We start from the raw sequence: 26,925 nt of genomic DNA, 5'->3' as shown, positions 1-26,925 counted from the left end.
AGGAGGTGAATGTAAACCCTGCAGGGCGTTCCTCTGTGTACTGAGATAATCTGCGGTACGATAGGGGTAATAACCTGCAGGACACCCAATCAATAAGGCTTATTTACTAAAGGCAGGACACAGCGCCACCCGGTGATGTCAGCAGCGCCACTGCCTGCTCCCCCTCCACTCCACCTGAGATATTAGTGACTGCTGATCTCCAGCTACATCCAGAGCTGCAACCACATGGCTCCTTGCAGACTACAGGCAGAAGGTGCAGCTCCAGAGGTGTCCAGAGCAAAAAAACCCAGAAAAGCTCCGAAAAGCCGGACTCTGATGTTACCTCGCACCCCTGTTCCCCCCAATCACAGGTCTTACTGCAATCCCTGTGTACCCCCTGATCAGTTATGTTGGCCCTCTCCTAATGTATGGACTGTGCACAGTATCACTTCTCTCCTGTGTGGACTCTGTACAGTAGCACTTCTCTCCTGTGTGGACTCTGTACAGTAGCACTTCTCTCCTGTGTGGACTCTGCACAGTAGCACTTCTCTCCTGTGTGGACTCTGTACAGTAGCTCTTCTCTCCTGTGTGGACTCTGTACAGTAGCTCTTCTCTCCTGTGTGGACTCTGTACAGTAGCTCTTCTCTCCTGTGTGGACTCTGTACAGTAGCTCTTCTCTCCTGTGTGGACTCTGTACAGTAGCACTTCTCTCCTGTGTGGACTCTGTACAGTAGCTCTTCTCTCCTGTGTGGACCCTGTACAGTAGCTCTTCTCTCCTGTGTGGACTCTGTACAGTAGCTCTTCTCTCCTGTGTGGACCCTGTACAGTAGCACTTCTCTCCTGTGTGGACTCTGTACAGTAGCACTTCTCTCCTGTGTGGACTCTGTACAGTAGCACTTCTCTCCTGTGTGGACTCTGTACAGTAGCACTTCTCTCCTGTGTGGACTCTGTACAGTAGCACTTCTCTCCTGTGTGGACTCTGTACAGTAGCTCTTCTCTCCTGTGTGGACTCTGTACAGTAGCACTTCTCTCCTGTGTGGACCCTGTACAGTAGCACTTCTCTCCTGTGTGGACCCTGTACAGTAGCACTTCTCTCCTGTGTGGTGGACTCTGTACAGTAGCACTTCTCTCCTGTGTGGTGGACTCTGTACAGTAGCACTTCTCTCCTGTGTGGTGGACTCTGTACAGTAGCACTTCTCTCCTGTGTGGTGGACTCTGTACAGTAGCACTTCTCTCCTGTGTGGTGGACTCTGTACAGTAGCACTTCTCTCCTGTGTGGACTCTGTACAGTAGCACTTCTCTCCTGTGTGGACCCTGTACAGTAGCACTTCTCTCCTGTGTGGACCCTGTACAGTAGCACTTCTCTCCTGTGTGGACCCTGTACAGTAGCACTTCTCTCCTGTGTGGACCCTGTACAGTAGCACTTCTCTCCTGTGTGGACCCTGTACAGTAGCACTTCTCTCCTGTGTGGACTCTGTACAGTAGCACTTCTCTCCTGTGTGGACCCTGTACAGTAGCACTTCTCTCCTGTGTGGACTCTGTACAGTAGCTCTTCTCTCCTGTGTGGACCCTGTACAGTAGCACTTCTCTCCTGTGTGGACCCTGTACAGTAGCACTTCTCTCCTGTGTGGACCCTGTACAGTAGCAATTCTCTCCTGTGTGGACTCTGTACAGTAGCTCTTCTCTCCTGTGTGGACTCTGTACAGTAGCACTTCTCTCCTGTGTGGACCCTGTACAGTAGCACTTCTCTCCTGTGTGGACCCTGTACAGTAGCACTTCTCTCCTGTGTGGACCCTGTACAGTAGCACTTCTCTCCTGTGTGGACCCTGTACAGTAGCACTTCTCTCCTGTGTGGACTCTGTACAGTAGCACTTCTCTCCTGTGTGGACTCTGTACAGTAGCACTTCTCTCCTGTGTGGACCCTGTACAGTAGCACTTCTCTCCTGTGTGGACTCTGTACAGTAGCACTTCTCTCCTGTGTGGACTCTGTACAGTAGCACTTCTCTCCTGTGTGGACTCTGTACAGTAGCACTTCTCTCCTGTGTGGACTCTGTACAGTAGCACTTCTCTCCTGTGTGGACTCTGTACAGTAGCACTTCTCTCCTGTGTGGACCCTGTACAGTAGCACTTCTCTCCTGTGTGGACCCTGTACAGTAGCACTTCTCTCCTGTGTGGACCCTGTACAGTAGCACTTCTCTCCTGTGTGGACCCTGTACAGTAGCACTTCTCTCCTGTGTGGACTCTGTACAGTAGCACTTCTCTCCTGTGTGGACCCTGTACAGTAGCACTTCTCTCCTGTGTGGACCCTGTACAGTAGCACTTCTCTCCTGTGTGGACCCTGTACAGTAGCACTTCTCTCCTGTGTGGACTCTGTACAGTAGCACTTCTCTCCTGTGTGGACTCTGTACAGTAGCACTTCTCTCCTGTGTGGACTCTGTACAGTAGCACTTCTCTCCTGTGTGGACTCTGTACAGTAGCACTTCTCTCCTGTGTGGACTCTGTACAGTAGCACTTCTCTCCTGTGTGGACCCTGTACAGTAGCACTTCTCTCCTGTGTGGACTCTGTACAGTAGCACTTCTCTCCTGTGTGGACCCTGTACAGTAGCACTTCTCTCCTGTGTGGACCCTGTACAGTAGCACTTCTCTCCTGTGTGGACCCTGTACAGTAGCACTTCTCTCCTGTGTGGACTCTGTACAGTAGCACTTCTCTCCTGTGTGGACCCTGTACAGTAGCACTTCTCTCCTGTGTGGACCCTGTACAGTAGCACTTCTCTCCTGTGTGGACTCTGTACAGTAGCACTTCTCTCCTGTGTGGACTCTGTACAGTAGCACTTCTCTCCTGTGTGGACTCTGTACAGTAGCACTTCTCTCCTGTGTGGACTCTGTACAGTAGCACTTCTCTCCTGTGTGGACTCTGTACACTAGCACTTCTCTCCTGTGTGGACTCTGTACAGTAGCACTTCTCTCCTGTGTGGACTCTGTACAGTAGCACTTCTCTCCTGTGTGGACCCTGTACAGTAGCACTTCTCTCCTGTGTGGACCCTGTACAGTAGCACTTTGTACAGTAGCACTTCTCTCCTGTGTGGACTCTGTACAGTAGCACTTCTCTCCTGTGTGGACTCTGTACAGTAGCTCTTCTCTCCTGTGTGGACTCTGTACAGTAGCACTTCTCTCCTGTGTGGACTCTGTACAGTAGCACTTCTCTCCTGTGTGGACTCTGTACAGTAGCACTTCTCTCCTGTGTGGACCCTGTACAGTAGCACTTCTCTCCTGTGTGGACTCTGTACAGTAGCACTTCTCTCCTGTGTGGACCCTGTACAGTAGCACTTCTCTCCTGTGTGGACCCTGTACAGTAGCACTTCTCTCCTGTGTGGACCCTGTACAGTAGCACTTCTCTCCTGTGTGGACCCTGTACAGTTGCACTTCTCTCCTGTGTGGACTCTGTACAGTAGCACTTCTCTCCTGTGTGGACTCTGTACAGTAGCACTTCTCTCCTGTGTGGACTCTGTACAGTAGCACTTCTCTCCTGTGTGGACTCTGTACAGTAGCACTTCTCTCCTGTGTGGACTCTGTACAGTAGCACTTCTCTCCTGTGTGGACTCTGTACAGTAGCACTTCTCTCCTGTGTGGACTCTGTACAGTAGCACTTCTCTCCTGTGTGGACCCTGTACAGTAGCACTTCTCTCCTGTGTGGACCCTGTACAGTAGCACTTCTCTCCTGTGTGGACCCTGTACAGTAGCACTTCTCTCCTGTGTGGACCCTGTACAGTAGCACTTCTCTCCTGTGTGGACTCTGTACAGTAGCACTTCTCTCCTGAGTGGACCCTGTACAGTAGCACTTCTCTCCTGTGTGGACCCTGTACAGTAGCACTTCTCTCCTGTGTGGACCCTGTACAGTAGCACTTCTCTCCTGTGTGGACCCTGTACAGTAGCACTTCTCTCCTGTGTGGACCCTGTACAGTAGCACTTCTCTCCTGTGTGGACTCTGTACAGTAGCACTTCTCTCCTGTGTGGACTCTGTACAGTAGCACTTCTCTCCTGTGTGGACCCTGTACAGTAGCACTTCTCTCCTGTGTGGACCCTGTACAGTAGCACTTCTCTCCTGTGTGGACCCTGTACAGTAGCACTTCTCTCCTGTGTGGACCCTGTACAGTAGCACTTCTCTCCTGTGTGGACCCTGTACAGTAGCACTTCTCTCCTGTGTGGACTCTGTACAGTAGCACTTCTCTCCTGTGTGGACTCTGTACAGTAGCACTTCTCTCCTGTGTGGACTCTGTACAGTAGCACTTCTCTCCTGAGTGGACCCTGTACAGTAGCACTTCTCTCCTGTGTGGACCCTGTACAGTAGCACTTCTCTCCTGTGTGGACCCTGTACAGTAGCACTTCTCTCCTGTGTGGACCCTGTACAGTAGCACTTCTCTCCTGTGTGGACCCTGTACAGTAGCACTTCTCTCCTGTGTGGACTCTGTACAGTAGCACTTCTCTCCTGTGTGGACCCTGTACAGTAGCACTTCTCTCCTGTGTGGACCCTGTACAGTAGCACTTCTCTCCTGTGTGGACCCTGTACAGTAGCACTTCTCTCCTGTGTGGACCCTGTACAGTAGCACTTCTCTCCTGTGTGGACCCTGTACAGTAGCACTTCTCTCCTGTGTGGACCCTGTACAGTAGCACTTCTCTCCTGTGTGGACCCTGTACAGTAGCACTTCTCTCCTGTGTGGACCCTGTACAGTAGCACTTCTCTCCTGTGTGGACCCTGTACAGTAGCACTTCTCTCCTGTGTGGACCCTGTACAGTAGCACTTCTCTCCTGTGTGGACTCTGTAGAGTAGCTCTTCTCTCCTGTGTGGACTCTGTACAGTAGCACTTCTCTCCTGTGTGGACTCTGTACAGTAGCACTTCTCTCCTGTTTCGACTCTGTACAATAGCACTTCTCTCCTGTGTGGACCCTGTACAGTAGCACTTCTCTCCTGTGTGGACCCTGTACAGTAGCACTTCTCTCCTGTGTGGACCCTGTACAGTAGCACTTCTCTCCTGTGTGGACCCTGTACAGTAGCACTTCTCTCCTGTGTGGACCCTGTACAGTAGCACTTCTCTCCTGTGTGGACCCTGTACAGTAGCACTTCTCTCCTGTTTGGACTCTGTACAGTAGCACTTCTCTCCTGTTTGGACTCTGTACAGTAGCACTTCTCTCCTGTGTGGACTCTGTACAGTAGCACTTCTCTCCTGTGTGGACTCTGTACAGTAGCACTTCTCTCCTGTGTGGACTCTGTACAGTAGCACTTCTCTCCTGTGTGGACTCTGTACAGTAGCACTTCTCTCCTGTGTGGACTCTGTACAGTAGCACTTCTCTCCTGTGTGGACTCTGTACAGTAGCACTTCTCTCCTGTGTGGACTCTGTACAGTAGCACTTCTCTCCTGTGTGGACCCTGTACAGTAGCACTTCTCTCCTGTGTGGACCCTGGACAGTAGCACTTCTCTCCTGTGTGGACCCTGGACAGTAGCACTTCTCTCCTGTGTGGACCCTGTACAGTAGCACTTCTCTCCTGTGTGGACTCTGTACAGTAGCACTTCTCTCCTGTGTGGACCCTGTACAGTAGCACTTCTCTCCTGTGTGGACCCTGTACAGTAGCACTTCTCTCCTGTGTGGACCCTGTACAGTAGCACTTCTCTCCTGTGTGGACCCTGTACAGTAGCACTTCTCTCCTGTGTGGACCCTGTACAGTAGCACTTCTCTCCTGTGTGGACCCTGTACAGTAGCACTTCTCTCCTGTGTGGACCCTGTACAGTAGCACTTCTCTCCTGTGTGGACCCTGTACAGTAGCACTTCTCTCCTGTGTGGACTCTGTACAGTAGCACTTCTCTCCTGTGTGGACCCTGTACAGTAGCTCTTCTCTCCTGTGTGGACTCTGTACAGTAGCTCTTCTCTCCTGTGTGGACTCTGTACAGTAGCTCTTCTCTCCTGTGTGGACTCTGTACAGTAGCTCTTCTCTCCTGTGTGGACCCTGTACAGTAACACTTCTCTCCTGTGTGGACCCTGTACAGTAGCACCCTGTACAGTAGCACTTCTCTCCTGTGTGGACTCTGTACAGTAGCACTTCTCTCCTGTGTGGACTCTGTACAGTAGCACTTCTCTCCTGTGTGGACACTGTACAGTAGCACTTCTCTCCTGTGTGGACTCTGTACAGTAGCTCTTCTCTCCTGTGTGGACCCTGTACAGTAGCACTTCTCTCCTGTGTGGACTCTGTACAGTAGCTCTTCTTTCCTGTGTGGACTCTGTACAGTAGCACTTCTCTCCTGTGTGGTCCCTGTACAGTAGCACTTCTCTCCTGTGTGGTCTCTGTACAGTAGCACTTCTCTCCTGTGTGGACCCTGTACAGTAGCACTTCTCTCCTGTGTGGACTCTGTACAGTAGCACTTCTCTCCTGTGTGGACTCTGTACAGTAGCACTTCTCTCCTGTGTGGACTCTGTACAGTAGCTCTTCTTTCCTGTGTGGACTCTGTACAGTAGCACTTCTCTCCTGTGTGGTCCCTGTACAGTAGCACTTCTCTCCTGTGTGGACTCTGTACAGTAGCACTTCTCTCCTGTGTGGACTCTGTACAGTAGCACTTCTCTCCTGTGTGGACCCTGTACAGTAGCACTTCTCTCCTGTGTGGACCCTGTACAGTAGCACTTTGTACAGTAGCACTTCTCTCCTGTGTGGACTCTGTACAGTAGCTCTTCTCTCCTGTGTGGACCCTGTACAGTAGCACTTCTCTCCTGTGTGGACTCTGTACAGTAGCTCTTCTCTCCTGTGTGGACTCTGTACAGTAGCACTTCTCTCCTGTGTGGACTCTGTACAGTAGCACTTCTCTCCTGTGTGGACTCTGTACAATAGCACTTCTCTCCTGTGTGGACCCTGTACAGTAGCACTTCTCTCCTGTGTGGACTCTGTACAATAGCACTTCTCTCCTGTGTGGACCCTGTACAGTAGCACTTCTCTCCTGTGTGGACCCTGTACAGTAGCACTTCTCTCCTGTGTGGACCCTGTACAGTAGCACTTCTCTCCTGTGTGGACTCTGTACAGTAGCACTTCTCTCCTGTGTGGACTCTGTACAGTAGCACTTCTCTCCTGTGTGGACTCTGTACAGTAGCACTTCTCTCCTGTGTGGACTCTGTACAGTAGCACTTCTCTCCTGTGTGGACTCTGTACAGTAGCACTTCTCTCCTGTGTGGACTCTGTACAGTAGCACTTCTCTCCTGTGTGGACTCTGTACAGTAGCACTTCTCTCCTGTGTGGACTCTGTACAGTAGCACTTCTCTCCTGTGTGGACTCTGTACAGTAGCACTTCTCTCCTGAGTGGACCCTGTACAGTAGCACTTCTCTCCTGTGTGGACCCTGTACAGTAGCACTTCTCTCCTGTGTGGACTCTGTACAGTAGCACTTCTCTCCTGTGTGGACTCTGTACAGTAGCACTTCTCTCCTGAGTGGACCCTGTACAGTAGCACTTCTCTCCTGAGTGGACCCTGTACAGTAGCACTTCTCTCCTGTGTGGACCCTGTACAGTAGCACTTCTCTCCTGTGTGGACCCTGTACAGTAGCACTTCTCTCCTGTGTGGACCCTGTACAGTAGCACTTCTCTCCTGTGTGGACCCTGTACAGTAGCACTTCTCTCCTGTGTGGACTCTGTACAGTAGCACTTCTCTCCTGTGTGGACTCTGTACAGTAGCACTTCTCTCCTGTGTGGACCCTGTACAGTAGCACTTCTCTCCTGTGTGGACCCTGTACAGTAGCACTTCTCTCCTGTGTGGACCCTGTACAGTAGCACTTCTCTCCTGTGTGGACCCTGTACAGTAGCACTTCTCTCCTGTGTGGACCCTGTACAGTAGCACTTCTCTCCTGTGTGGACCCTGTACAGTAGCACTTCTCTCCTGTTTGGACTCTGTACAGTAGCACTTCTCTCCTGTTTGGACTCTGTACAGTAGCACTTCTCTCCTGTGTGGACTCTGGACAGTAGCACTTCTCTCCTGTGTGGACTCTGGACAGTAGCACTTCTCTCCTGTGTGGACTCTGGACAGTAGCACTTCTCTCCTGTGTGGACTCTGGACAGTAGCACTTCTCTCCTGTGTGGACTCTGGACAGTAGCACTTCTCTCCTGTGTGGACTCTGGACAGTAGCACTTCTCTCCTGTGTGGACTCTGGACAGTAGCACTTCTCTCCTGTGTGGACTCTGTACAGTAGCACTTCTCTCCTGTGTGGACCCTGTACAGTAGCACTTCTCTCCTGTGTGGACCCTGTACAGTAGCACTTCTCTCCTGTGTGGACCCTGTACAGTAGCACTTCTCTCCTGTGTGGACTCTGTACAGTAGCACTTCTCTCCTGTGTGGACTCTGTACAGTAGCACTTCTCTCCTGTGTGGACCCTGTACAGTAGCACTTCTCTCCTGTGTGGACCCTGTACAGTAGCACTTCTCTCCTGTGTGGACCCTGTACAGTAGCACTTCTCTCCTGTGTGGACCCTGTACAGTAGCACTTCTCTCCTGTGTGGACCCTGTACAGTAGCACTTCTCTCCTGTGTGGACCCTGTACAGTAGCACTTCTCTCCTGTGTGGACTCTGTACAGTAGCACTTCTCTCCTGTGTGGACTCTGTACAGTAGCACTTCTCTCCTGTGTGGACTCTGTACAGTAGCACTTCTCTCCTGTGTGGACCCTGTACAGTAGCACTTCTCTCCTGTGTGGACCCTGTACAGTAGCACTTCTCTCCTGTGTGGACCCTGTACAGTAGCACTTCTCTCCTGTGTGGACCCTGTACAGTAGCACTTCTCTCCTGTGTGGACTCTGTACAGTAGCACTTCTCTTCTGTGTGGACCCTGTACAGTAGCACTTCTCTCCTGTGTGGACCCTGTACAGTAGCACTTCTCTTCTGTGTGGACCCTGTACAGTAGCACTTCTCTCCTGTGTGGACCCTGTACAGTAGCACTTCTCTCCTGTGTGGACCCTGTACAGTAGCACTTCTCTCCTGTGTGGACCCTGTACAGTAGCACTTCTCTCCTGTGTGGACCCTGTACAGTAGCACTTCTCTCCTGTGTGGATGCTGTACAGTAGCACTTCTCTCCTGTGTGGTCTCTGTACAGTAGCTCTTCTCTCCTGTGTGGACTCTGTACAGTAGCTCTTCTCTCCTGTGTGGACTCTGTACAGTAGCACTTCGCTCCTGTGTGGACCCTGTACAGTAGCTCTTCTCTCCTGTGTGGACTCTGTACATTAGCTCTTCTCTCCTGTGTGGACTCTGTACAGTAGCTCTTCTCTCCTGTGTGGACCCTGTACAGTAACACTTCTCTCCTATGTGGACCCTGTACAGTAGCACCCTGTACAGTAGCACTTCTCTCCTGTGTGGACTCTGTACAGTAGCACTTCTCTCCTGTGTGGACTCTGTACAGTAGCTCTTCTCTCCTGTGTGGACCCTGTACAGTAGCTCTTCTCTCCTGTGTGGACCCTGTACAGTAGCACTTCTCTCCTGTGTGGACTCTGTACAGTAGCTCTTCTTTCCTGTGTGGACTCTGTACAGTAGCACTTCTCTCCTGTGTGGTCCCTGTACAGTAGCACTTCTCTCCTGTGTGGACCCTGTACAGTAGCACTTCTCTCCTGTGTGGACCCTGTACAGTAGCACTTCTCTCCTGTGTGGACCCTGTACAGTAGCTCTTCTCTCCTGTGTGGAATCTGTACAGTAGCACTTCTCTCCTGTGTGGACCCTGTACAGTAGCACTTCTCTCCTGTGTGGACCCTGTACAGTAGCACTTCTCTCCTGTGTGGACTCTGTACAGTAGCTCTTCTCTCCTGTGTGGAATCTGTACAGTAGCACTTCTCCTGTGTGGACTCTGTACAGTAGCACTTCTCTCCTGTGTGGACTCTGTACAGTAACACTTCTCTCCTGTGTGGACTCTGTACAGTAGCACTTCTCTCCTGTGTGGACTCTGTACAGTAGCACTTCTCTCCTGTGTGGACCCTGTACAGTAGCACTTCTCTCCTGTGTGGACCCTGTACAGTAGCACTTCTCTCCTGTGTGGACTCTGTACAGTAGCTCTTCTCTCCTGTGTGGACCCTGTACAGTAGCACTTCTCTCCTGTGTGGACTCTGTACAGTTGCTCTTCTCTCCTGTGTGGACCCTGTACAGTAGCACTTCTCTCCTGTGTGGACCCTGTACAGTAGCACTTCTCTCCTGTGTGGACTCTGTACAGTAGCACTTCTCTCCTGTGTGGACCCTGTACAGTAGCACTTCTCTCCTGTGTGGACTCTGTACAGTAGCACTTCTCTCCTGTGTGGACCCTGTACAGTAGCACTTCTCTCCTGTGTGGACCCTGTACAGTAGAACTTCTCTCCTGTGTGGACTCTGTACAGTAGCACTTCTCTCCTGTGTGGACTCTGTACAGTAGCTCTTCTCTCCTGTGTGGTCCCTGTACAGTAGCTCTTCTCTCCTGTGTGGACTCTGTACAGTAGCACTTCTCTCCTGTGTGGACTCTGTACAGTAGCACTTCTCTCCTGTGTGGTCCCTGTACAGTAGCTCTTCTCTCCTGTGTGGTCCCTGTACAGTAGCACTTCTCTCCTGTGTGGACCCTGTACAGTAGCACTTCTCTCCTGTGTGGACCCTGTACAGTAGCACTTCTCTCCTGTGTGGACCCTGTACAGTAGCACTTCTCTCCTGTGTGGACTCTGTACAGTAGCACTTCTCTCCTGTGTGGACCCTGTACAGTAGCACTTCTCTCCTGTGTGGACCCTGTACAGTAGCACTTCTCTCCTGTGTGGACTCTGTACAGTAGCACTTCTCTCCTGTGTGGACCCTGTACAGTAGCACTTCTCTCCTGTGTGGACCCTGTACAGTAGCACTTCTCTCCTGTGTGGACCCTGTACAGTAGCACTTCTCTCCTGTGTGGACGCTGTACAGTAGCACTTCTCTCCTGTGTGGACGCTGTACAGTAGCACTTCTCTCCTGTGTGGTCTCTGTACAGTAGCTCTTCTCTCCTGTGTGGACTCTGTACAGTAGCTCTTCTCTCCTGTGTGGACTCTGTACAGTAGCTCTTCTCTCCTGTGTGGACTCTGTACAGTAGCTCTTCTCTCCTGTGTGGACCCTGTACAGTAGCACTTCTCTCCTGTGTGGACCCTGTACAGTAGCACTTCTCTCCTGTGTGGACCCTGTACAGTAGCACTTCTCTCCTGTGTGGACCCTGTACAGTAGCACTTCTCTCCTGTGTGGACCCTGTACAGTAGCACTTCTCTCCTGTGTGGACCCTGTACAGTAGCACTTCTCTCCTGTGTGGACCCTGTACAGTAGCACTTCTCTCCTGTGTGGACTCTGTACAGTAGCACTTCTCTCCTGTGTGGACCCTGTACAGTAGCTCTTCTCTCCTGTGTGGACTCTGTACAGTAGCTCTTCTCTCCTGTGTGGACCCTGTACAGTAGCACTTCTCTCCTGTGTGGACCCTGTAGAGTAGCTCTTCTCTCCTGTGTGGACTCTGTGCAGTAGCACTTCTCTCCTGTGTGGACTCTGTACAGTAGCACTTCTCTCCTGTGTGGACCCTGTACAGTAGCACTTCTCTCCTGTGTGGACCCTGTACAGTAGCTCTTCTCTCCTGTGTGGACTCTGTACAGTAGCTCTTCTCTCCTGTGTGGACTCTGTACAGTAGCTCTTCTCTCCTGTGTGGCCTCTGTACAGTAGCTCTTCTCTCCTGTGTGGACCCTGTACAGTAGCACTTCTCTCCTGTGTGGACCCTGTACAGTAGCACTTCTCTCCTGTGTGGACTCTGTACAGTAGCACTTCTCTCCTGTGTGGACCCTGTACATTAGCTCTTCTCTCCTGTGTGGACCCTGTACAGTAGCTCTTCTCTCCTGTGTGGACTCTGTACAGTAGCTCTTCTCTCCTGTGTGGACTCTGTACAGTAGCTCTTCTCTCCTGTGTGGACTCTGTACAGTAGCTCTTCTCTCCTATGTGGACTCTGTACAGTAGCACTTCTCTCCTGTGTGGCCTCTGTACAGTAGCACTTCTCTCCTGTGTGGACCCTGTACAGTAGCACTTCTCTCCTGTGTGGACTCTGTACAGTAGCACTTCTCTCCTGTGTGGACTCTGTACAGTAGCACTTTTTCCTGTGTGGACTCTGTACAGTACCACTTCTCTCCTGTGTGGACTCTGTACAGTACCACTTCTCTCCTGTGTGGACCCTGTACAGTAGCACTTCTCTCCTGTGTGGACTCTGTACAGTAGCACTTCTCTCCTGTGTGGACTCTGTACAGTAGCACTTCTCTCCTGTGTGGACCCTGTACAGTAGCACTTCTCTCCTGTGTGGACCCTGTACAGTAACACTTCTCTCCTGTGTGGACCCTGTACAGTAACATTTCTCTCCTGTGTGGACTCTGTACAGTAGCACTTCTCTCCTGTGTGGACCCTGTACATTAGCACTTCTCTCCTGTGTGGACTCTGTATAGTAGCACTTCTCTCCTGTGTGGACTCTGTACAGTAGCACTTCTCTCCTGTGTGGACTCTGTACAGTAGCACTTCTCTCCTGTGTGGACCCTGTACAGTAGCACTTCTCTCCTGTGTGGACTCTGTACAGTAGCACTTCTCTCCTGTGTGGACCCTGTACAGTAGCACTTCTCTTCTGTGTGGACTCTGTACAGTAGCACTTCTCTCCTGTGTGGACCCTGCACAGTAGCACTTCTCTCCTGTGTGGACTCTGCACAGTAGCACTTCTCTCCTGTGTGGACTCTGTACAGTAGCACTTCTCTCCTGTGTGGACTCTGTACAGTAGCACTTCTCTCCTGTGTGGACTCTGTACAGTAGCACTTCTCTCCTGTGTGGACTCTGTACAGTAGCTCTTCTCTCCTGTGTGGACCCTGTACAGTAGCTCTTCTCTCCTGTGTGGACCCTGTACAGTAGCTCTTCTCTCCTGTGTGGACCCTGTACAGTAGCTCTTCTCTCCTGTGTGGACCCTGTACAGTAGCTCTTCTCTCCCTTGTGGACCCTGTACAGTAGCACTTCTCTCCTGTGTGGACCCTGTACAGTAGCACTTCTCTCCTGTGTGGACCCTGTACTGTAGCACTTCTCTCCTGTGTGGACTCTGTACAGTAGCACTTCTCTCCTGTGTGGACTCTGTACAGTAGCTCTTCTCTCCTGTGTGGACCCTGTACAGTAGCTCTTCTCTCCTGTGTGGACCCTGTACAGTAGCACTTTTTCCTGTGTGGACTCTGTACAGTAGCACTTTTTCCTGTGTGGACTCTGTACAGTAGCACTTCTCTCCTGTGTGGACTCTGTACAGTAGCACTTCTCTCCTGTGCGGACTCTGTACAGTAGCACTTCTCTCCTGTGTGGACTCTGTACAGTAGCACTTCTCTCCTGTGTGGACTCTGTACAGTAGCACTTCTCTCCTGTGTGGACTCTGTACACTAGCACTTCTCTCCTGTGTGGACTCTGTACAGTAGCACTTCTCTCCTGTGTGGACCCTGTACAGTAGCACTTCTCTCCTGTGTGGACCCTGTACAGTAGCACTTTGTACAGTAGCACTTCTCTCCTGTGTGGACTCTGTACAGTAGCACTTCTCTCCTGTGTGGACTCTGTACAGTAGCACTTCTCTCCTGTGTGGACCCTGTACAGTAGCACTTTGTACAGTAGCACTTCTCTCCTGTGTGGACCCTGTACAGTAGCACTTTGTACAGTAGCACTTCTCTCCTGTGTGGACTCTGTACAGTAGCTCTTCTCTCCTGTGTGGACCCTGTACAGTAGCACTTCTCTCCTGTGTGGACTCTGTACAGTAGCTCTTCTCTCCTGTGTGGACTCTGTACAGTAGCACTTCTCTCCTGTGTGGACTCTGTACAGTAGCACTTCTCTCCTGTGTGGACTCTGTACAGTAGCACTTCTCTCCTGTGTGGACTCTGTACAGTAGCACTTCTCTCCTGTGTGGACTCTGTACAGTAGCACTTCTCTCCTGTGTGGACCCTGTACAGTAGCACTTCTCTCTTGTGTGGACTCTGTACAGTAGCACTTCTCTCCTGTGTGGACCCTGTACAGTAGCACTTCTCTCCTGTGTGGACCCTGTACAGTAGCACTTCTCTCCTGTGTGGACCCTGTACAGTAGCACTTCTCTCCTGTGTGGACTCTGTACAGTAGCACTTCTCTCCTGTGTGGACTCTGTACAGTAGCACTTCTCTCCTGTGTGGACTCTGTACAGTAGCACTTCTCTCCTGTGTGGACTCTGTACAGTAGCACTTCTCTCCTGTGTGGACTCTGTACAGTAGCACTTCTCTCCTGTGTGGACTCTGTACAGTAGCACTTCTCTCCTGTGTGGACTCTGTACAGTAGCACTTCTCTCCTGAGTGGACCCTGAACAGTAGCACTTCTCTCCTGAGTGGACCCTGTACAGTAGCACTTCTCTCCTGTGTGGACCCTGTACAGTAACACTTCTCTCCTGTGTGGACCCTGTACAGTAGCACTTCTCTCCTGTGTGGACTCTGTACAGTAGCACTTCTCTCCTGTGTGGACTCTGTACAGTAGCACTTCTCTCCTGTGTGGACCCTGTACAGTAGCACTTCTCTCCGTGTGGACCCTGTACAGTAGCACTTCTCTCCTGTGTGGACCCTGTACAGTAGCACTTCTCTCCTGTGTGGACCCTGTACAGTAGCACTTCTCTCCTGTGTGGACCCTGTACAGTAGCACTTCTCTCCTGTGTGGACCCTGTACAGTAGCACTTCTCTCCTGTGTGGACCCTGTACAGTAGCACTTCTCTCCTGTGTGGACCCTGTACAGTAGCACTTCTCTCCTGTGTGGACCCTGTACAGTAGCACTTCTTTCCTGTGTGGACTCTGTACAGTAGCACTTCTCTCCTGTGTGGACTCTGTACAGTAGCTCTTCTCTCCTGTGTGGACTCTGTACAGTAGCTCTTCTCTCCTGTGTGGACCCTGTACAGTAACACTTCTCTCCTGTGTGGACCCTGTACTGTAGCACCCTGTACAGTAGCACTTCTCTCCTGTGTGGACTCTGTACAGTAGCACTTTGTACAGTAGCACTTCTCTCCTGTGTGGACCCTGTACAGTAGCACTTCTCTCCTGTGTGGACCCTGTACAGTAGCACTTTGTACAGTAGCACTTCTCTCCTGTGTGGACCCTGTACAGTAGCACTTCTCTCCTGTGTGGACCCTGTACAGTAGCACTTTGTACAGTAGCACTTCTCTCCTGTGTGGACTCTGTACAGTAGCTCTTCTCTCCTGTGTGGACCCTGTACAGTAGCACTTCTCTCCTGTGTGGACTCTGTACAGTAGCACTTCTCTCCTATGTGGACCCTGTACAGTAGCACTTCTCTCCTGTGTGGACCCTGTACAGTAGCACTTCTCTCCTGTGTGGACCCTGTACAGTAGCACTTCTCTCCTGTTTGGACTCTGTACAGTAGCACTTCTCTCCTGTGTGGACCCTGTACAGTAGCACTTCTCTCCTGTGTGGACCCTGTACAGTAGCACTTCTCTCCTGTGTGGACCCTGTACAGTAGCACTTCTCTCCTGTGTGGACTCTGTACAGTAGCACTTCTCTCCTGTGTGGACTCTGTACAGTAGCACTTCTCTCCTGTGTGGACTCTGTACAGTAGCACTTCTCTCCTGTGTGGACTCTGTACAGTAGCACTTCTCTCCTGTGTGGACCCTGTACAGTAGCACTTCTCTCCTGTGTGGACCCTGTACAGTAGCACTTCTCTCCTGTGTGGACCCTGTACAGTAGCACTTCTCTCCTGTGTGGACCCTGTACAGTAGCACTTCTCTCCTGTGTGGACTCTGTACAGTAGCACTTCTCTCCTGTGTGGACTCTGTACAGTAGCACTTCTCTCCTGTGTGGACCCTGTACAGTAGCACTTCTCTCCTGTGTGGACTCTGTACAGTAGCACTTCTCTCCTGTGTGGACCCTGTACAGTAGCACTTCTCTCCTGTGTGGACCCTGTACTGTAGCACTTCTCTCCTGTGTGGACCCTGTACAGTAGCACTTCTCTCCTGTGTGGACCCTGTACAGTAGCACTTCTCTCCTGTGTGGACCCTGTACAGTAGCACTTCTCTCCTGTGTGGTCTCTGTACAGTAGCACTTCTCTCCTGTGTGGACTCTGTACAGTAGCTCTTCTCTCCTGTGTGGACTCTGTACAGTAGCTCTTCTCTCCTGTGTGGACTCTGTACAGTAGCTCTTCTCTCCTGTGTGGACCCTGTACAGTAGCTCTTCTCTCCTGTGTGGACCCTGTACAGTACCACTTCTCTCCTGTGTGGACCCTGTACAGTAGCACTTCTCTCCTGTGTGGACCCTGTACAGTAGCACTTCTCTCCTGTGTGGACCCTGTACAGTAGCACTTCTCTCCTGTGTGGACTCTGTACAGTAGCACTTCTCTCCTGTGTGGACCCTGTACAGTAGCTCTTCTCTCCTGTGTGGACCCTGTACAGTAGAACTTCTCTCCTGTGTGGACTCTGTACAGTAGCACTTCTCTCCTGTGTGGACTCTGTACAGTAGCTCTTCTCTCCTGTGTGGACTCTGTACAGTAGCTCTTCTCTCCTGTGTGGACTCTGTACAGTAGCTCTTCTCTCCTGTGTGGACTCTGTACAGTAGCACTTCTCTCCTGTGTGGACTCTGTACAGTAGCACTTCTCTCCTGTGTGGTCCCTGTACAGTAGCTCTTCTCTCCTGTGTGGACCCTGTACAGTAGCTCTTCTCTCCTGTGTGGACTCTGTACAGTAGCTCTTCTCTCCTGTGTGGACCCTGTACAGTAGCACTTCTCTCCTGTGTGGACCCTGTAGAGTAGCTCTTCTCTCCTGTGTGGACTCTGTACAGTAGCACTTCTCTCCTGTGTGGACTCTGTACAGTAGCACTTCTCTCCTGTGTGGACTCTGTACAGTAGCACTTCTCTCCTGTGTGGACCCTGTACAGTAGCACTTCTCTCCTGTGTGGACCCTGTACAGTAGCTCTTCTCTCCTGTGTGGACTCTGTACAGTAGCTCTTCTCTCCTGTGTGGACTCTGTACAGTAGCTCTTCTCTCCTGTGTGGCCTCTGTACAGTAGCTCTTCTCTCCTGTGTGGACCCTGTACAGTAGCACTTCTCTCCTGTGTGGACCCTGTACAGTAGCACTTCTCTCCTGTGTGGACTCTGTACAGTAGCACTTTTCTCCTGTGTGGACCCTGTACAGTAGCTCTTCTCTCCTGTGTGGACCCTGTACAGTAGCTCTTCTCTCCTGTGTGGACTCTGTACAGTAGCTCTTCTCTCCTGTGTGGACTCTGTACAGTAGCTCTTCTCTCCTGTGTGGACTCTGTACAGTAGCTCTTCTCTCCTGTGTGGACTCTGTACAGTAGCACTTCTCTCCTGTGTGGACTCTGTACAGTAGCACTTCTCTCCTGTGTGGACTCTGTACAGTAGCACTTCTCTCCTGTGTGGCCTCTGTACAGTAGCACTTCTCTCCTGTGTGGCCTCTGTACAGTAGCTCTTCTCTCCTGTGTGGACTCTGTACAGTAGCTCTTCTCTCCTGTGTGGTCCCTGTACAGTAGCACTTCTCTCCTGTGTGGACTCTGTACTGTAGCACTTCTCTCCTGTGTGGACTCTGTACAGTAGCACTTCTCTCCTGTGTGGACTCTGTACAGTAGCACTTCTCTCCTGTGTGGACTCTGTACAGTAGCACTTCTCTCCTGTGTGGACTCTGTACAGTAGCACTTCTCTCCTGTGTGGACCCTGTACAGTAGCACTTCTCTCCTGTGTGGACTCTGTACAGTAGCACTTCTCTCCTGTGTGGACTCTGTACAGTAGCACTTCTCTCCTGTGTGGACCCTGCACAGTAGCACTTCTCTCCTGTGTGGACCCTGTACAGTAGCACTTCTCTCCTGTGTGGACCCTGTACAGTAGCACTTCTCTCCTGTGTGGACCCTGTACAGTAGCACTTCTCTCCTGTGTGGACTCTGTACAGTAGCACTTCTCTCCTGTGTGGACTCTGTACAGTAGCACTTCTCTCCTGTGTGGACTCTGTACAGTAGCACTTCTCTCCTGTGTGGACTCTGTACAGTAGCACTTCTCTCCTGTGTGGACTCTGTACAGTAGCACTTCTCTCCTGTGTGGACCCTGTACAGTAGCTCTTCTCTCCTGTGTGGACCCTGTACAGTAGCTCTTCTCTCCTGTGTGGACCCTGTACAGTAGCTCTTCTCTCCTGTGTGGACCCTGTACAGTAACACTTCTCTCCTGTGTGGACCCTGTACAGTAGCACTTCTCTCCTGTGTGGACCCTGTACTGTAGCACTTCTCTCCTGTGTGGACTCTGTACAGTAGCACTTCTCTCCTGTGTGGACTCTGTACAGTAGCTCTTCTCTCCTGTGTGGACCCTGTACAGTAGCTCTTCTCTCCTGTTTGGACTCTGTACAGTAGCACTTTTTCCTGTGTGGACTCTGTACAGTAGCACTTCTCTCCTGTGTGGACCCTGTACAGTAGCACTTCTCTCCTGTGTGGACTCTGTACAGTAGCACTTTTTCCTGTGTGGACTCTGTACAGTACCACTTCTCTCCTGTGTGGACCCTGTACAGTAGCACTTCTCCTGTGTGGACTCTGTACAGTAGCACTTCTCTCCTGTGTGGACTCTGTACAGTAGCACTTCTCTCCTGTGTGGACCCTGTACAGTAGCACTTCTCTCCTGTGTGGACCCTGTACAGTAACACTTCTCTCCTGTGTGGACCCTGTACAGTAGCACTTCTCTCCTGTGTGGACTCTGTACAGTAGCACTTCTCTCCTGTGTGGACCCTGTACATTAGCACTTCTCTCCTGTGTGGACTCTGTATAGTAGCACTTCTCTCCTGTGTGGACTCTGTACAGTAGCACTTCTCTCCTGTGTGGACTCTGTACAGTAGCACTTCTCTCCTGTGTGGACCCTGTACAGTAGCACTTCTCTCCTGTGTGGACTCTGTACAGTAGCACTTCTCTCCTGTGTGGACCCTGTACAGTAGCACTTCTCTTCTGTGTGGACTCTGTACAGTAGCACTTCTCTCCTGTGTGGACCCTGCACAGTAGCACTTCTCTCCTGTGTGGACTCTGTACAGTAGCACTTCTCTCCTGTGTGGACTCTGTACAGTAGCACTTCTCTCCTGTGTGGACTCTGTACAGTAGCACTTCTCTCCTGTGTGGACTCTGTACAGTAGCACTTCTCTCCTGTGTGGACTCTGTACAGTAGCACTTCTCTCCTGTGTGGACTCTGTACAGTTGCTCTTCTCTCCTGTGTGGACCCTGTACAGTAGCTCTTCTCTCCTGTGTGGACCCTGTACAGTAGCTCTTCTCTCCTGTGTGGACCCTGTACAGTAGCTCTTCTCTCCCGTGTGGACCCTGTACAGTAGCTCTTCTCTCCCGTGTGGACCCTGTACAGTAGCACTTCTCTCCTGTGTGGACCCTGTACAGTAGCACTTCTCTCCTGTGTGGACCCTGTACTGTAGCACTTCTCTCCTGTGTGGACTCTGTACAGTAGCACTTCTCTCCTGTGTGGACTCTGTACAGTAGCTCTTCTCTCCTGTGTGGACCCTGTACAGTAGCTCTTCTCTCCTGTGTGGACCCTGTACAGTAGCACTTCTCTCCTGTGTGGACCCTGTACAGTAGCACTTCTCTCCTGTGTGGACTCTGTACAGTAGCACTTCTCTCCTGTGTGGACTCTGTACAGTAGCACTTCTCTCCTGTGTGGACTCTGTACAGTAGCACTTCTCTCCTGTGTGGACTCTGTACAGTAGCACTTCTCTCCTGTGTGGACTCTGTACAGTAGCACTTCTCTCCTGTGTGGACTCTGTACACTAGCACTTCTCTCCTGTGTGGACTCTGTACAGTAGCACTTCTCTCCTGTGTGGACTCTGTACAGTAGCACTTCTCTCCTGTGTGGACCCTGTACAGTAGCACTTCTCTCCTGTGTGGACCCTGTACAGTAGCACTTTGTACAGTAGCACTTCTCTCCTGTGTGGACTCTGTACAGTAGCACTTCTCTCCTGTGTGGACTCTGTACAGTAGCACTTCTCTCCTGTGTGGACCCTGTACAGTAGCACTTTGTACAGTAGCACTTCTCTCCTGTGTGGACCCTGTACAGTAGCACTTCTCTCCTGTGTGGACCCTGTACAGTAGCACTTTGTACAGTAGCACTTCTCTCCTGTGTGGACTCTGTACAGTAGCTCTTCTCTCCTGTGTGGACCCTGTACAGTAGCACTTCTCTCCTGTGTGGACTCTGTACAGTAGCTCTTCTCTCCTGTGTGGACTCTGTACAGTAGCACTTCTCTCCTGTGTGGACTCTGTACAGTAGCACTTCTCTCCTGTGTGGACTCTGTACAGTAGCACTTCTCTCCTGTGTGGACTCTGTACAGTAGCACTTCTCTCCTGTGTGGACTCTGTACAATAGCACTTCTCTCCTGTGTGGACCCTGTACAGTAGCACTTCTCTCCTGTGTGGACTCTGTACAGTAGCACTTCTCTCCTGTGTGGACCCTGTACAGTAGCACTTCTCTCCTGTGTGGACCCTGTACAGTAGCACTTCTCTCCTGTGTGGACCCTGTACAGTAGCACTTCTCTCCTGTGTGGACCCTGTACAGTAGCACTTCTCTCCTGTTTGGACTCTGTACAGTAGCACTTCTCTCCTGTGTGGACTCTGTACAGTAGCACTTCTCTCCTGTGTGGACTCTGTACAGTAGCACTTCTCTCCTGTGTGGACTCTGTACAGTAGCACTTCTCTCCTGTGTGGACTCTGTACAGTAGCACTTCTCTCCTGTGTGGACTCTGTACAGTAGCACTTCTCTCCTGTGTGGACTCTGTACAGTAGCACTTCTCTCCTGAGTGGACCCTGTACAGTAGCACTTCTCTCCTGTGTGGACCCTGTACAGTAGCACTTCTCTCCTGTGTGGACCCTGTACAGTAGCACTTCTCTCCTGAGTGGACCCTGTACAGTAGCACTTCTCTCCTGTGTGGACCCTGTACAGTAGCACTTCTCTCCTGTGTGGACCCTGTACAGTAGCACTTCTCTCCTGTGTGGACTCTGTACAGTAGCACTTCTCTCCTGTGTGGACTCTGTACAGTAGCACTTCTCTCCTGTGTGGACCCTGTACAGTAGCACTTCTCTCCTGTGTGGACCCTGTACAGTAGCACTTCTCTCCTGTGTGGACCCTGTACAGTAGCACTTCTCTCCTGTGTGGACCCTGTACAGTAGCACTTCTCTCCTGTGTGGACCCTGTACAGTAGCACTTCTCTCCTGTGTGGACCCTGTACAGTAGCACTTCTCTCCTGTGTGGACCCTGTACAGTAGCACTTCTCTCCTGTGTGGACCCTGTACAGTAGCACTTCTCTCCTGTGTGGACCCTGTACAGTAGCACTTCTCTCCTGTGTGGACTCTGTACAGTAGCACTTCTCTCCTGTGTGGACCCTGTACAGTAGCACTTCTTTCCTGTGTGGACTCTGTACAGTAGCACTTCTCTCCTGTGTGGACTCTGTACAGTAGCTCTTCTCTCCTGTGTGGACTCTGTACAGTAGCTCTTCTCTCCTGTGTGGACCCTGTACAGTAACACTTCTCTCCTGTGTGGACCCTGTACTGTAGCACCCTGTACAGTAGCACTTCTCTCCTGTGTGGACTCTGTACAGTAGCACTTTGTACAGTAGCACTTCTCTCCTGTGTGGACCCTGTACAGTAGCACTTCTCTCCTGTGTGGACCCTGTACAGTAGCACTTTGTACAGTAGCACTTCTCTCCTGTGTGGACTCTGTACAGTAGCTCTTCTCTCCTGTGGACCCTGTACAGTAGCACTTCTCTCCTGTGTGGACTCTGTACAGTAGCTCTTCTCTCCTGTGTGGACTCTGTACAGTAGCACTTCTCTCCTGTGTGGACTCTGTACAGTAGCACTTCTCTCCTGTGTGGACTCTGTACAGTAGCACTTCTCTCCTGTGTGGACTCTGTACAGTAGCACTTCTCTCCTGTGTGGACTCTGTACAATAGCACTTCTCTCCTGTGTGGACCCTGTACAGTAGCACTTCTCTCCTGTGTGGACTCTGTACAGTAGCACTTCTCTCCTGTGTGGACTCTGTACAGTAGCACTTCTCTCCTGTGTGGACTCTGTACAGTAGCACTTCTCTCCTGTGTGGACCCTGTACAGTAGCACTTCTCTCCTGTGTGGACCCTGTACAGTAGCACTTCTCTCCTGTGTGGACCCTGTACAGTAGCACTTCTCTCCTGTGTGGACCCTGTACAGTAGCACTTCTCTCCTGTGTGGACTCTGTACAGTAGCACTTCTCTCCTGTGTGGACCCTGTACAGTAGCTCTTCTCTCCTGTGTGGACCCTGTACAGTAGAACTTCTCTCCTGTGTGGACTCTGTACAGTAGAACTTCTCTCCTGTGTGGACTCTGTACAGTAGCACTTCTCTCCTGTGTGGACTCTGTACAGTAGCACTTCTCTCCTGTGTGGTCCCTGTACAGTAGCACTTCTCTCCTGTGTGGTCCCTGTACAGTAGCTCTTCTCTCCTGTGTGGACCCTGTACAGTAGCTCTTCTCTCCTGTGTGGACCCTGTACAGTAGCACTTCTCTCCTGTGTGGACCCTGTACAGTAGCTCTTCTCTCCTGTGTGGACCCTGTACAGTAGCTCTTCTCTCCTGTGTGGACCCTGTACAGTAACACTTCTCTCCTGTGTGGACCCTGTAGAGTAGCACTTCTCTCCTGTGTGGACCCTGTACAGTAGCACTTCTCTCCTGTGTGGACTCTGTACAGTAGCACTTCTCTCCTGTGTGGACTCTGTACAGTAGCTCTTCTCTCCTGTGTGGACCCTGTACAGTAGCTCTTCTCTCCTGTTTGGACTCTGTACAGTAGCACTTTTTCCTGTGTGGACTCTGTACAGTAGCACTTCTCTCCTGTGTGGACCCTGTACAGTAGCACTTCTCTCCTGTGTGGACTCTGTACAGTAGCACTTCTCTCCTGTGTGGACTCTGTACAGTAGCACTTCTCTCCTGTGTGGACCCTGCACAGTAGCACTTCTCTCCTGTGTGGACCCTGTACAGTAGCACTTCTCTCCTGTGTGGACCCTGTACAGTAGCTCTTCTCTCCTGTGTGGACCCTGTACAGTAGCACTTCTCTCCTGTGTGGACTCTGTACAGTAGCACTTCTCTCCTGTGTGGACCCTGTACAGTAGCACTTCTCTCCTGTGTGGACCCTGTACAGTAGCTCTTCTCTCCTGTGTGGACTCTGTACAGTAGCTCTTCTCTCCTGTGTGGACCCTGTACAGTAGCTCTTCTCTCCTGTGTGGACCCTGTAGAGTAGCTCTTCTCTCCTGTGTGGACTCTGTACGGTAGCACTTCTCTCCTGTGTGGACCCTGTACGGTAGCACTTCTCTCCTGTGTGGACCCTGTACGGTAGCTCTTCTCTCCTGTGTGGACCCTGTACGGTAGCTCTTCTCTCCTGTGTGGACCCTGTACGGTAGCTCTTCTCTCCTGTGTGGACCCTGTACGGTAGCACTTCTCTCCTGTGTGGACTCTGTACGGTAGCACTTCTCTCCTGTGTGGACTCTGTACGGTAGCACTTCTCTCCTGTGTGGACTCTGTACGGTAGCACTTCTCTCCTGTGTGGACTCTCTACGGTAGCACTTCTCTCCTGTGTGGACTCTGTACGGTAGCACTTCTCTCCTGCGTGGACCCTGTACAGTAGCACTTCTCTCCTGTGTGGTCTCTGTACAGTAGCACTTCTCTCCTGTGTGGACCCTGTACAGTAGCACTTCTCTCCTGTGTGGACTCTGTACAGTAGCACTTCTCTCCTGTGTGGACCCTGTACAGTAGCACTTCTCTCCTGTGTGGACCCTGTACAGTAGCACTTCTCTCCTGTGTGGACCCTGTACAGTAGCTCTTCTCTCCTGTGTGGACCCTGTACAGTAGCTCTTCTCTCCTGTGTGGACCCTGTACAGTAGCACTTCTCTCCTGTGTGGACTCTGTACAGTAGCTCTTCTCTCCTGTGTGGCCTCTGTACAGTAGCTCTTCTCTCCTGTGTGGACTCTGTACAGTAGCTCTTCTCTCCTGTGTGGACCCTGTACAGTAGCTCTTCTCTCCTGTGTGGACCCTGTACAGTAGCACTTCTCTCCTGTGTGGACCCTGTACAGTAGCACTTCTCTCCTGTGTGGCCTCTGTACAGTAGCTCTTCTCTCCTGTGTGGACCCTGTACAGTAGCACTTCTCTCCTGTGTGGACTCTGCACAGTAGCACTTCTCTCCTGTGTGGACCCTGTACAGTAGCACTTCTCTCCTGTGTGGACTCTGCACAGTAGCACTTCTCTCCTGTGTGGACTCTGCACAGAAGCACTTCCAGTTCTTGTACATGATGGTTATTTCTTGTTTTTCGCTCGTGATGCAGTGCTCCCTCCTGCCACCTGTCTGCGCTGTCTCCCATCCTCTGCTACTTCATACACTGGTCTGAGGGCTCCCTCTGGTGGATGCTCTGCACACTGCAGCCGCTCAGGGGATTTTACTAATTTTCCCACACAAGTCATGGAAAGTTTCATTCCTGAGACGCAGAAAATCCGGGAAGACAGAAAATTCCCCACGTGTGAGCGATCAGAGACACCCGATAGACTGCAAACAGCTCTCCTAGAGAACCTGCTGCTACTGCTCTGTGTTATCAGCCAATACGGGCTAATAATTCCACTCGCATTTCAGCTTTCACTATTGTGATGCATGATGGGAAATAAAACTAGTGACCTGATTGGTTGTTTATGCCCCCCCCCCATCTGTTGGTTAGCGGGACACGGCGGGTGCGGCAAAGCAGGTCGCGGATCCTCGTGGGCGTGGCTTAAGCTGTGTCATGTGACTTATAGTTTTTTTCTTGTAGTCCGAGAAGCCAAGAACTTGATCCCTATGGATCCCAACGGATTGTCAGATCCCTACGTGAAGCTGAAGCTCATCCCCGACCCAAAGAATGAGAGCAAAAAGAAAACCAAAACCATCCGCTCCTCGCTGAACCCGCACTGGAACGAGATCTTCACCTTGTAGGTGGTCCGACCACCGGGGGGGGACGGCGCAGGTGGAGCAGCGCTCAGTGCCGCACTCACCTTCTGCTTCTCTTCTGTCGTAGTAAACTAAAGTCATCGGACAAGGACCGGCGCCTCTCCATAGAGATCTGGGACTGGGACCGCACCACCCGCAACGACTTCATGGGGTCCTTCTCATTTGGGGTCTCTGAACTGATGAAAATGCCGGCGTGCGGCTGGTGAGTGATCGAAAGGGCAACTCCGCTCCCCGCGCGGGTGATTGTCGCAGAATGGACGTCCCCACCCTCTCTGCAGGGAGCCTGTCTAGGCTCCCTCCATCCCTGCCCCGGCTCCTAGCTCCCTGCACCGGCCCCCTGCACCATCTCCCTGCTCCCTGCACTGGCTCCCTGTACCGGCTCCCTGCACCGGCCCCCTGCACCATCTCCCTGCTCCCTGCACCCGCTCCCTGCACCGGCCCCCTGCACCATCTCCCTGCTCCCTGTACCGGCCCCCTGCACCGGCCCCCTGCACCATCTCCCTGCACCAGCTCCCTGCACGGGTGATTGTACCAGAATGGACGTCCCCACCCTCTCTGCAGGGAGCCTGTCTAGGCTCCCTCCATCCCTGCCCCGGCTCCTAGCTCCCTGCACCGGCCCCCTGCATCGGCCCCCTGCACCATCTCCCTGCTCCCTGCACCGGCTCCCTGCACCGGCCCCCTGCACCGGCTCCCTGCACCGGCTCCCTGCACCGGCCCCCTGCACCGGCCCCCTGCACCGGCCCCCTGCACCGGCCCCCTGCACCATCTCCCTGCTCCCTGCACCGGCCCCCTGCACCGGCCCCCTGCACCATCTCCCTGCTCCCTGCATCGGCTCCCTGCATCGGCTCCCTGCTCCCTTCACCGGCTCCCTGCACCGGCCCCCTGCACCATCTCCCTGCTCCCTGTACCGGCCCCCTGCACCGGCCCCCTGCACCATCTCCCTGCTCCCTGTACCGGCCCCCTGCACCATCTCCCTGCTCCCTGCACCGGCTCCCTGCATCGGCTCCCTGCTCCCTTCACCGGCTCCCTGCACCGGCTCCCTGCTCCCTTCACCGGCTCCCTGCACCGGCCCCCTGCACCATCTCCCTGCTCCCTGCACTGGCTCCCTGTACCGGCTCCCTGCACCGGCCCCCTGCACCATCTCCCTGCACCATCTCCCTGCTCCCTGCACTGGCTCCCTGTACCGGCTCCCTGCACCGGCCCCCTGCACCATCTCCCTGCTCCCTGCACCGGCTCCCTGCTCCCTTCACCGGCCCCCGGCTCCCTGCACCGCCCCCCAGCTCCCTGCCTCGGCTCCCTGCACCGTCTCCCTGCCCCGGCCCTCTTCTCCCCTCGGCCGCCCTCCATGCTCTGTCTGGCGTCTGACGCTTTCCTCTGTCCCTGTAGGTACAAGCTGCTGAATCAGGAGGAGGGCGAGTATTACAACGTCCCCATTCCAGAGGACGATGATGGGAACCTGGAGCTGCGGCAGAAGTTTGAGGTGAGGATTTTCCCGGGCCCAGGTGGCCCCCGGACATTATAACTCCAGAGTCACCGCGTCAGGCCTCGTAGAGCCCCTCTTGGTCTCTTCGGGCCTCGCGGTCTCCTCGGGCCTCGCGTCGCCCCTCAAGGTGCACGAGAGTCTTATTAGGGTGCATTTTCTTAAGGTGGCGCACGTTGAATGTAACACATGTAATGCATGAAGTGTCCTCTAGATGGCCATAAGAGCCGTGAATCTGATGTAATGCTCTCCGTGTCCACACAGTGGCGTGTGCTGGTAGAATTACCCCTGCTCTGTCCTGTCTATTGGGTCCCTACAGCTTTGGTGGACTGGTGGGGCCCCAGCAGTGTGGAGGGTCTATCTCAGGGTCTTTCCAGCCGGTCTGTAGGGAGCACCCTTCCCTTCAGATCTGTAGGGGGCGCCCTTCTCCGGCAGTCTGTAGGGGGCGCCCTTCACCGGCGATCTGTAGGGAGGG

General features: G+C 52.5%; 1 protein-coding gene across 1 annotated transcript in view; it reads left to right on the top strand.

Moving 5' to 3' along the window:
• Positions 1–26,492, top strand: part of LOC141176442 (protein kinase C alpha type-like) — a 169,397-nt gene extending 142,905 nt beyond the window's left edge. Inside the window, exons 5-7 of the mRNA XM_073660421.1 lie at positions 24,795–24,951; positions 25,038–25,172; positions 26,357–26,492. Of these exons, the coding sequence (XP_073516522.1) occupies positions 24,795–24,951; positions 25,038–25,172; positions 26,357–26,492 (428 nt within the window). The remainder of the gene's footprint in view (positions 1–24,794; positions 24,952–25,037; positions 25,173–26,356) is intronic.
• The last annotated feature ends 433 nt before the right edge of the window (positions 26,493–26,925 follow it).

The sequence above is a fragment of the Phyllobates terribilis genome, unplaced genomic scaffold (assembly GCF_046119375.1).
Source record: "Phyllobates terribilis strain yellow unplaced genomic scaffold, ASM4611937v1 Scaffold_25__1_contigs__length_18738178, whole genome shotgun sequence".
NCBI classification, from domain to species: domain Eukaryota; kingdom Metazoa; phylum Chordata; class Amphibia; order Anura; family Dendrobatidae; genus Phyllobates; species Phyllobates terribilis.
Note: the sequence above shows the minus strand (reverse complement) of the source record. Positions and strands in the feature narration are given on the sequence as shown.